Raw genomic sequence first — 11,753 nt, 5'->3', positions numbered from 1 at the left:
GTGACTTATGTTCTGTTAATTTACCGGGCTTGGACTAAGTATGAATTTTAGGTATTGAGTTTCAGGTTACTGGAAGCAGGAAGCATCATCTTGTACATAGAAACATTGTATCTTGAAGTTGTTCTTTTCTTTGCGTCTTTGGTGGCAACCTGGAATGAGCCAAGAGAAGCTTCCTGTTCTCTATAAATCCTGTTGTGCTTGTTTTCTCTAGGCTGGATTAGGCCAAAGGGAGCCTAACAAGGGGTGGTTACTGATTAACTAGTTTTTCCAAGTGATCAGCACTTTGAATTTCAGGTGTTAATGACTGCAAGTTTGCACTCTTCTCCAATAATAAAAATACAAACTTGGAATGCAAATTCTGGATGCTTATAAAACTGCCTGCCAGCTAACTATGGAACAAGTGTCTGAAGAAACTCCTTGTTTCCTGATAAGTCACAGGCAGACTCTTTTTCCTTGCTATAGTGTGGCAGAGTTATTTCTTAAACTCTCACACTTCTAATTTGTATTTAGAGCACTTCCTTAGACTTTCTTCTTGTTGTTGTTTCGTGGTGTTTTTTTGGGTTTTTGTTTAATCCTCTCTAAAACAATTCTTCATGCATCAGTTGGAAGAAGTTGTTGCTTTTTGAGTTGTTAATCAAATGTATGATATTGATTGGGTTTACCTTTTAAGAAAAATGGATTTTTGACATTTTGGAAAGTTAGATTTCAGAACAGTCTGTAAATATCCTTACTCATCTTGTGGCCTTGTAGTAAAACTGACTCCTTGTAAAATAAAATATGCAAAGCAAACTGCAAAAAACCTTTCTATTCTTTCCCAGTAATCCAGGCTGTTAATTTTAACTAGAGTCAGTATAGGCTCAGATATTTAAAGAAGATAGTGTCCCTTTGACAATGCCTTATGCTTTTCCTATCTGAAAGACTGCATTTTTTTGTCTTAATTATCCTTCAGCTTTTGCTTTGTGGGTTACGTGCATTTCTGTAAAATGTAGTTGATAATACTTCCAACCTTTGAATAACTGAACTTTATATTTTAGGGTAAAATCTTTGGAGTATCTTTTCATGCATTACCGCAGTCACTCGTGCCAGAATATGGAAGTATTCCAAGGTAAATTAATGCTGTATATTTGGATCTGTACTTTTTTTGCTCTTTGTATGGTACTGGAATTCTGTTGGAAATGGAAAACTCTTATTCTAGGCCTAGTGAAACTTGTGGGGGATACAAAGTAGTTTCTGTTGAAGGAGGAAGTTAGACCGGGGCGGATTTGGGGCCAGAGCTGCCATTCAGTTCTGTTTCTTTTACTGACTGTCATTGGGGAAGGCTGTCCTCTGTGTGTTTCTGTGTGTGTTTATCATAAGATAGTTCTAGGAAAGTGAAGCTTATTCTGAATGTGTGAAGTATGTTGTGATTCTTTCTTCAGCTTTCTTGTTGATGCCTGTGAATATTTAGAAGAACATATTCATACTGAAGGACTCTTCAGGAAGTCTGGATCTCTTGTTCGCTTAAAAGCACTGAAGGTAGCCTCTAAAGTTTTATTTTGATACGTATGTGCAGCATATATGCATAAGACTGATTTTTACTTGGCTGTCTCTATGTTTTAGCTTTTGAACTCTCTTCTGAGTAGCATTTGAGTTCCAATACTAGAAGTAGTGTGGTAATGTTATTTGCTTTAAAAATGAGAGAAGGAATCCCATTCAGAACCTGGAAAACAATTTTCCCTGCTTTATCTCCCAGGAAACTTTTCCATTTTCTGGATTGTGAGGAAAATGCTTGTAACCAAAATTGATAGCAGTTATATGTACTGGGTAGTACAGATCTTTGTAATGTCTGGAGATTTGTTTAGCAGTGTTCTCCCACAGAGATGAACAGGAGAGAACCTGTAAATTAATAATCTCTGCCCATTTGTGCCTCTTGGTAGGTACTGTAGTTAGGTAAAACATGACAAGTCTGAAATAAAAATTGGGGAAAGTTTGATGGTCGCTTCTGATATGGGCTAGACTTAAATATGTCTAAACCTAGAAACCTGGTGTGTTGAAGACTTCAAACTGTTTCTGATGAATAATTTCAGAGTAAACTGGATCAAGGTGAAAGCTGCCTCTCGACTGCGTTGCCATGTGATGTTGCAGGGCTTCTTAAGCAGTTCTTTAGAGAGCTACCAGAACCCATCCTCCCAACTTACCTGCAGGAAGGTCTCTTCAAAGCTCAGCAGCTAGGAAGTGAGAAGAAAACTGCCACTGTGCTGCTCTCGTGTTTAATGGCTGACAGAACAATTGAAGCTTTGCGGTATTTTTTCAGCTTTCTGAGAACTGTGTCCCTAAGGTCAGTAATGTACAGGGAATGCTTGTCTGGATGCTTTCTGTGAATCTTTTTTAACTTCAGACTTCCTAATTTGCCGTAGTAGTAATAGAATTCAAGCACAGTCTTTTCCTTCATTAATGCAATCTTATAAAATCTGATTATGCTGGAGACTTTTTTTGTTCTTGTTCTTTCATAGTTGTATTTCTGTTTCCTCTTTGGAAAGCAAAGGAGTAGCTGATGACGCTAACATCACCTGATTGATAATCTGCATACCTAAAACAGATGGGGATCTATAACGTGTTGCATTCAATAATGTAGTTATGTAGTTACTAACTTGGGAATGTGTGACAAACCTACTTGTTAATCTTGATGTATGAGCATGGAAGTGAGTGACTCCAGGGTCACCCTTGGTTTTGTTTCCAGTTGCATTTGGGCTATTAGTTTTTGCATTGCTCTTTGTCTGATAATTTGTTTTAAACTTTTTTCTTTCTTTCTTTCTTTCTTTCTTTCTTTTCCTGTTAAGATGCCACGAAAACAGAATGGATAGCAGCAATCTGGCAGTGATATTTGCTCCAAACTTGTTGCACTCAAGTGAAAATGAAAAGATGACAGTCAATACAGAAAAAAAAATTCGCTTGCAAGCTGCTGTTGTGCAAACACTTATTGATCATGCAAAAGAAATTGGTAAGATGGTAATGTTTATTTTAACGTCTTGTTACACATATTTGTCTGCAGCTGTTTTTTCCTCTTTTTGAAAACCTCTAAAAATATTTCTGAACTATTTCAGGACAAGTACCAGAATTTATCTCGGAGAAAATTCCTGCAATGTTGGGTATTGATGCTGTTCAGTCTACTCCCGCACTGGGGGGCCATGAGGATGGTGAAAGTGAATCTTCTAGCGAATGTAAAAGGAGGAGACAACGAAGTGTTGGAGGTAGGTATGTTTGCTGGAAACTTCAGCAATTAAAATGGACTGGTGAACTAGCAGAATAAGCTTCTGTGAAATTTCTTAGTTATTGTATAAACTTAAGTAATGATGTCAATCTATAGTGTAATGAAACTAAGGCTTTATTTCAGCATGTCTGTTTTCTGCCAAAGCACCTATTTTGCTGATATCCAGGCATATAAAGTTGAATCCTGTTGCAGAACACAAATAAATTAAGACTCTGTGTGTGTGTGTGTATATTATATGTAGACATAGGTAGTCTTGAAATAGCACTTGGATACTCAACAATTGCCTACTTTGGTAAGTTGATTCTTGAGTAAGAATATAAATGGCAGTGTTGAACTGGAGGATGGATGCTAAGTTGGACACTATTCTTGTGCAAACTAAACAATGTGTTACGTGACACTCTTGAATATCTTGCAGTATGAGTTTGTCAAAATTCTGCAATCAGTGTACAAGATAAAGTCTGGGGAGAGTCACAGTGGACTTTACATGTCTTTTTCATATATGCAGCTTAGAACTATAAGGGAAAAGTTCTTGTAAATCCAGAGCATTCACTTCTAATTATTTTCAAAACATAATTTTGTCCATTTTCATATATAAGTATGAAATGATGTTACTAAGATTTGAAATAATGTGTACTGGTATACTTCTATAAAATCATGCAAGTGGAACACTCGTTTAGTAGAACTTAGTTTTAACTGATCTGTGTTTTTTTTTCTCCAAACAGTTTTACAGAATTGCAACACAGAGTTGCATTTGATTTGTGAACTTTAATTTCTAAAAAGCTCTGGTGAAACTAGTGCATTATTATGGTTCATATTCAGCCAGAGTATCATCTTGGTGTGATGTGCTTGCCACTTTTTGAGGAAGGGGCATTCTCTTGGAGTTGCCAAGCAGCAGGTTGATTTGCCTGCAGCATATCAGAAGGCATATGGCTTAAAATAACCAGTAAAACTTCCTACAAAAGACTTACGTCTTTGCATGAATTGTGTTCTTGAGGAATATACATATATATATATCTTTTTCCTGATATTGTGAGAGTGGTATGCTCAGAAAATCTGGAATATGGAATGGTTGTTTTATCTAAACAACTGTTTTGACTGAATTGCTCTATTTCTTTCTGAAAGAATAAGAGTTAATTTTAGTTAAAAATAGAGCAAGACTAACTTTAAATATTTAAACATGATTGCTTGGTGTCTTGCATTTCAGATTTTGTTAGTGGGGCATTGAATAAATTTAAATCTAACAGAACACCCTCCACTACACCTCAGCAAGACAGAAGTGGTAGGTATTGGTGCCTTCGTACTAAATAGAGACCATGCAGTATCTTTGGGATTTGTAGACTATATTCAAAAAAAGTTTGAAACTTCATCAGTGAATTGCAGATAAATGATTTGGTTTCCAGTTTTGAATATAGCTACACTTTTATTGAGGATACTGCATTTATTGCTTCTGCAGCTGCCATCACTGCAGCAGTGGGCTGAGCAGCTCTAGGGTTAGAAACTAAGCTTTTGCTTTTTAACTAATGCACACTAAAGCTTTAGTGCAGTAGGACAGCATTTTACCTGATGAGAAGGAATTTGCTAAAACTGAATTTCTTTTGCTTTTTCTGTCCCTTAAACTTGCAGATGATTGTCCTTAGTGCGCTTTTTCTTAATAGTTATATTGTCTTGCACAAGTATGTAGTTTTGGATTATCTTTTCTGGGATGCTAACTTGGAAATACGGGAAATAGCCCAAAAAGTTAAATTGATTGTGCCTTGTGTTTAAAATGCATGCACTGTAATTAAGACTTTACAAGAACTCTTTACTTGTTCACGGGAGGGAGGAACAGGACCCTAAAGGCAGTCTGTAATAACAGTTTAAAAGGAGAATTCTACCTGAATCTAAGTTTAATAATTTTCTTAATTGCAGTCCTTTCGTCGGTGACTCCAGTGGTTCTTACTCCCAGTACCAAACGTAAGCTTCCATCGGATTGCTCTCAGGGCTTGTCTAGCAAGAAGAGGCGCTCATTTAAGCATAGCTTTGCTTTTGAGTTGTTACCAAGTAGCATTTTTAACAGCAGCTCAACACCAGCATCAGGTACAGTGCCTTTATTTTTTCTGTGCTGCTCAAAGTGATTACTTTTGGGTTTGTTTTTCTGATTTAAACATACAATATTTTGAGTTTTCTGTGCCGCCTTAAGTGCTTCTTATACTGCTTTCCTGTCTGAGTAAATATTCTTCTGGTTTTATGTTCATTGGTGACTGTCATGTCCAAAAATGTTGTGTGAAATTCCCCCAAAGGGAATTATTTTGGGAACACTCATTACCCCTCTCAATTCTGCAGTTAGGATGTCTTTTGATCTTTTCTAATCCCTTTGCTTCTTCCTCCCTGTATCCAGTGTGTGCTTTTATTTTTGTCTTTATAAACAAATCCATCAAGACTACCTTTGTTTCTAACATTTTAACTACTGCAACATTCTTCTCTCTTGTAAATACATGAATGACTGGTCTTGGGTCACATTTCATTCCAGTTACTTCAGAACTCTTTTAAAGGTTCTTTTGTGAATCCAGTCACATCTGGATCTTCTAGAATGTCAAGTAACTTCAGGCTTCTATAGAAAAAGCATTATCCTGTTCTTTTTGTTGAACTCATTACTGATACCCCCTCATTTTCTCAGTGCTTCTAGCTCTCAGCTTCTTGCACGGATCATATTTTATTTGATTTCTTATTATACTGCCACTGTAAAATTTCTGAGTTAAAACTTGTAGATTGGTTGTGTTGGTTCTTCCTAAATCTTTTCCTATCTCATGTGAATTGTATGAAATTGCCCGATTTTTTCTTAAAGAAATCACTTCAAGCTCATTATGAGATTCTTGCATTTAGGGGTAAATACATCGAAGCAGTGGCATCCTGTAACAATGATAGTAACGCATCTGTTTGCTTAGTCGAGAAATAGAATAGCACCTCTTCCATTTATCACTATTTTAATTGCTCTAGCTAAATATCTTAGATAAGAGTGGTTATGCTGCATATTGTGAACAATATCAAGACTGTATTTAAATTTTCTTCATGAAGTTCTTGAATTTACAAAACTGATTTGATGACAGTAGAAACTTAATTGGAAGAGTGACATCATTAGCATGCTTGTACATTTGTCAGAAGTATCTTCTTGGTTTGCAACCAACTGCTTCTATAGATGCTACGAGCACCTATAAATTATTACATTAATATTTAATAAAAATGGGAGTCCAGTCACATCAAGAAAAGGCAAAATCTGCTCTGTATAAACTTTTCTCTGTTTTACTGCTAAGAATGACTTATCAGAGAATGTGCTTGTTTAAAAAGTTTGATTATAATCTAAACTTATGAGTAATTTTTTTTCCTACAGTTCAGTTTGATGCAAGTCCTTGTGTTTCTCTTGAATCGTCTCAAAACTCGCTCTCTCCTTCAACTGTTGGTGAGAATCATCTGCCCAGTACAGGAAACAGAAGAACTAAAAGACATGCAAGCAGTAAACTGTACAGGTAATTTGTTTATGTTTGCAGAAACTAAAGATAAATTGAAGAGAATTCTATATAGTTGGACTAATGATGTGTAAAGTCTGATTCTTTAAAAATGATCTTTCTTGGTGTTTAAAAGAGCCTGACTTTTTAGTCTTAAAAAAAAAAAATCCCAATGTGACTCTAGTGTAGCTTCACCAGGTGATTTTAGTGCAATGGCTTTAAAGAAACCTTCCTGTCCCTACTAAAGCTTGTCACAAAGACTATAGCAGATCTCAAACTAGAGGAAATAACCGGTGTCGGGATGTTTACAATTTCACTGTATTGCTTTTTAGTTTGTTTTTTTCTCTGTGTGTCACTTCTTCATTTCCCTTTTTCCCTCTAGGGCTGAATCAGGAAAAACAGGTTGCTTTTCTCCAAAGATTAGCCGAAAAGAAATGGTTCGTAGGTCCTTACGCCTTAAGTTTGGTTTGGGGAGGAGCAACAGAGACATAGTAAGTAGGCTGCTTCTATAGCATTCTTGTTGCTTAAGTGCAGGCTTAATACTTGGGAACCGCTTTTCAGTGGCGAGAAGAACCAGTTTTGATAATAGATTGGTGGTTTTGGATCACAGCTGGACCAGCTACTGAAGCTCTAGGCTTACTTTCCTAACAGTTACTGTTCAACTTGGGCTCAGGAAGTCAGAAACTGTCAGGTATTGCAGAGCACATGCATGTATCCAGTGTATTTGTGCTGCTGCAAGTGTGCCCTGCAGCAGATTTGCACTTCCCTATCTAGGTCTACAGCGTGATCATGGAAGATGAAGGGATGGCTAGGGAAAGGCTACTATGGCTATGACTTGTCTAGTCTTTTCCTGACCATTTTTCCCAGGTGCTCTATTATGTAAAATCTTTTGCAAATGAGATTCTCAACCTGAGTTTAAAGAATAATGCCTTTGGTCCTTTCCAGAATATCGCGTCAGGATGTGCGGTTGGTAATAGATCCGAAAACATTGGGAGGCGTCTTGCAGGGCAACAAGACTTGGAAAGCAGAGATGAATGTGCAAAAAGAGATATACTCTTCAGCCCATATATCAGTGAAAAATTCTCCAAGAAAGGTGAACATGTGACAAGTTATAATAAATGGGAAAAGTTTTTGATTTAATGAAGGAGCTGCAAGAAGGCGTCAGATGAATTAAGTTAAAGGTGTTTCTAGTGAGAAGGGCAAGAGTTGATGGAACAATAGCAGTGGTTCCTGGGTTGGGGAAGGGTTACTTAGTACAGGCCTGCAGGATGTTTGCATTTTTGGTAGTTATCTTCCTATTTTATCTAGATAAGATACATGATTTCAGTTTTTGATATTGTAACTCTTTTTCACATCCCTGAAACTTAAGGGAATGATAGTACCTTAAAATCAGTGCTGCTTAGATGATTAGGTTATTTTTAGTAAGGATTTTGTCTTTCATCAATAATTTCCTTACCCATTTTCTAATCACAATATTCTTAAATATTGTGAAATTTCTTTTAAGGTTCAAAGAACGTAAGCAAGTCGGAAGAAAACTTGTTAACTCCAAAGTGTCATGATAAAGTAGTTTATCGAATGTCTTGGAATAGTCCTGCTGTTACAGATGCTCAGGAGATCAGCAGCAATGAGAGAAGTCTGACAGGACACTGGGAAGCTGGAGTTGGTTCTTCTGAATCTGTCTTTGTAGCTGGAAAGTCATCAACTGTGGATCTGAATTCACCTGAAACTACTGAAAATAAACAAGACAACAGCTTAAAACTCTTCCTATGTGAGGAAGAAAATGTGGCTACAGAAACGTTACTGAAAGTTAAGGAAGCTTTTTCTGTATCTGGAAACAATCTGCAGGATATGATAACTGATACAAAGTCTTCCTTGTTAGATGTTACAGAAGAAACATTAAGTGAAACCCTGTGCCTTACAGGGTTTAGTCCGGAGGAAGAAAAGCTGACTGAAACAAGTTTAGCAAATACAGAATGCAGACAGTTGATGGAGCAGGTTAATCAATCCTATGCTGCTGATAGACAAGAATCAAGAGAAGATGAATCTAAAGTTTTGGAGAAGAGATTCCAAAGTTGCATTGAGATTGAACTTCAGGTCCACAAACAAGACACAAAATGTGTAAAAGAACTTACTGTCCCTCAAGGAACGGCAAGTGAAGACGAGTTGACTTTTCAGAACAGTTCCTTAAAAGATGGCTTGAACAAAACAGATTCCTCTGGGGAAAAAGAGGAAATAAAATTAACACCCACCGGAGTGGCTGAAAACTGTACTGTAAAATGCTGTAATTTAGAAGAAGCTACTGCTAAACCTTCTGGAGCAGTACAGCTTCCTATTTCACAGCTACATAAATCAGGAAATGAACTCAGCAACGAGTGCTTGCAGGTTGAAAATTCAGATAAAATTTTAACTAAAACAGCAGCCGTTTCTGATCATGGAAAGGTTTCTGACCACATACAGTGGTTCAACAAACTTTCATTAAACGATCCGAGTTCTGCAAGCAAAACGAAGCCGCCTCTCAAGTTTCAGCGTACCCCTGTGCGGCAGTCGGTGAGAAGAATGAATTCCTTATTGGAGGCCAACAGGCCAGCTGCGAGCGGTCGGCTAGTCCAGCCCAGTGATGTTGGCTCGCCTCTTGTGAAGTCTTTGAGCTATGATTCTGCACTGTCTTCCTGCACAGAACAGCCCTCCAAGAGTTGCCCAGGTTTGTCCCTCAGGAATGAAGGTGCAAGTGACCAAGTTTCTACATCCCATAAGCAGCTAGACTTGACATCCAAATCATGTTGCAGACAGTTAAATCCACTAGAGAAGCCTGATCTTTCTGTAAGAACTGATGGAATCTACAAACAGAATATAACTGTTAATCTGTCCAAATCTGTTTTAGAAGACGTGACCAATCATGAAGCAGTGAAGTCTAGCATGAAAGTAAATGCAGGTACAAATATTCCAGGTGCTGTGCCAGAAAAATGCACCATCACAAAAAACCCTCTGGGAAAAGAGAAGATTCGTTATAGAGGCTCTCCAAAGAATCCAATATCTAAAGTGAAACTCCTACCAGCTATGAAACCAGTGGACTTATAGGATTAAACAGGGGGCTAAGTGGCTAATGAGAATGGTTAAACTTCTTGTGTGTGTGTGTGAATTCTTATGTTCTTTTTTTTTAATTACAAGTCATGGGGTTGCACAAGTTGCAATGTCTGTTCTATGTTGATTTTTTAAAGTTTTTTATAGATGCTTGTCTTTTTAAACGGATATGACTTTTACAGATGTTAGCATTCGCTAAGGATCTGTTGGATACCTTCTTAAACCTGCATATCCCCAAACCAAATTTAAATTTAAATCTAAATGCAGCATTTATACAAAATATCATTAACTTTTTCCCCACAAATCAACAGATATCTGAAAATAGATATCTTAATGCTGAGTATAGCTGTGTTTAAACTTATTCTGTGTTTTGTAAGTGTCTTTTAGCCCTACCTAGATATTTAAGTTAGACCTCATACCATCTCTACTACTTTTGAGACCATGACTTTTATTTTTTTATTGGAGTAAGCTGGAAGCATATCCTTTTTGAGAGGATAAACAAATCATATTTTGCCATGCATGCGTTTTAGAAATCCATTACAACGTATGGGACAATATGTAGCTGAAATGCAGTGTAGTGAAATAGAGAAAAGCAAGTCTTACATTCCTCTGACAACTGACATTCCTTAATGTGTATGAAGTGTCTTCAGTTGTCGGTAGTAAAATGTTTTATCTTGATATGAGAAGCTGGTCTTAACTTATTTTTAGAGTAATAGAATAGTGCTAACTAGGTGGTGCAGGAATGCAGATTTTCAGATGCTGATTATGTTGCTGGAGACAAATGTAAAAAGCCATACTGTGTTTAAAAGTTGATTTGCACAAGCAAATGTTTACATCTCAATTAACTGTTTGTCATTGGTTGTAAAATTATTTAAGAGTAAACACTTGAAATTGTTCATTAGCTTTCTGTCAAATTGCTGCTTGGCAAGATGCAAGAGCTGAAAGCACTGGATGCTCGTGGTTTTAATAAAACCATTGTTTTTGTTCCTTCTCTGTCACCATTCGTTTCCAGGGACCTAAAAATTTAGCTTATAGCCTTGCAGAAGACTGAGAATGGGACATTAGTAAGTAAAAATCTTTGAGAAATAATTCTGCTATGAGGCTTCAGTTTTGTTGTCTTAAAGTTTGAGTCTTAATTAGCAAAATCACAGCACAAAACAAATATTTTAATGGGCCCTAGGCTTCTGAAATGCTGGAGTGATGTCTCTTTGGACGAGCTTGCTTGCTGTTCCTTTCCTTCCCCGTATTCCCAGGGGTACTGTGTGAGCTGTTTCATTGCAGTGACCCTGGTCCTGAACTACCCCCTGTTACTGCTGCATGATTTAGGTGCAGCATGAGGGAGAGCTGAGGAGCAGCAGGAGGTAAGGAAGCACTAACCTGGCTGCACAGGCCTGTTTCTTACAGCGAAGGACTGGGTGAGGCTTCACTGCCATCCGAGGAAGAGGCAGCTTCTCCCCGAGCTCTGCTGCTGCCTTCTGCTCTCAGCAGGTGCTGGCAGGTCCCTCAGGAGGCTGAATTCGTGTCCTAGGGCGCCCTGCTTCCCATCCTCACGCAAGGGGCATGGACTGAGCCAGGCAACTGCCAGCAGCCACGGCTGATGCAGGGCAGGAGGGACGAGATGGAAATAGGGCGGAAGGAGATGAAGCAAATGTGAGAAATGGGAACAAGCTCTTGTTTCTTTGCTCAGCTGTGAGCTGTTATGTCACCCTCTGCTTGAAAGAGGGAGACATGAGATTGCTTTTTCCATCTATGTACCAGGTATTTTTCATATTAATGAGACTTGAATGTTTCTAGAGCTAGGATGGAACACCTGCTATTATGGGAAGAGCTCTCTGGATCAGGGTTTTATAATAGGGATTATTCTGGATGCCATCCTCCTTAGTCATGAAGATTTATTAGAAATACTTGTGCTTTGTGACTTGGGTTGTCTTTGATCCCAA

The 11,753-nt window shown here is 37.8% G+C and overlaps 1 protein-coding gene across 1 annotated transcript; it reads left to right on the top strand.

Annotated features, from left to right (window-relative positions):
* Positions 1–1,054: 1,054 nt before the first annotated feature.
* On the top strand, positions 1,055–10,650 carry ARHGAP11A (Rho GTPase activating protein 11A). Its single transcript, XM_026051827.1, has 10 exons — positions 1,055–1,105; positions 1,419–1,515; positions 2,067–2,317; positions 2,820–2,980; positions 3,084–3,230; positions 5,159–5,326; positions 6,618–6,753; positions 7,115–7,223; positions 7,678–7,825; positions 8,237–10,650. Exons 3-10 carry the CDS (start codon positions 2,253–2,255, stop codon positions 9,808–9,810), a joined length of 2,508 nt encoding a protein of 835 aa, XP_025907612.1. The 5' UTR covers positions 1,055–1,105; positions 1,419–1,515; positions 2,067–2,252; the 3' UTR covers positions 9,811–10,650.
* The last annotated feature ends 1,103 nt before the right edge of the window (positions 10,651–11,753 follow it).

This window comes from Nothoprocta perdicaria, unplaced genomic scaffold (assembly GCF_003342845.1).
Source record: "Nothoprocta perdicaria isolate Ctin4 unplaced genomic scaffold, notPer1 scaffold_8, whole genome shotgun sequence".
In the NCBI taxonomy this organism is placed as follows: Eukaryota; Metazoa; Chordata; class Aves; order Tinamiformes; family Tinamidae; genus Nothoprocta; species Nothoprocta perdicaria.
This window is presented reverse-complemented; position numbering and strand designations above follow the sequence as displayed.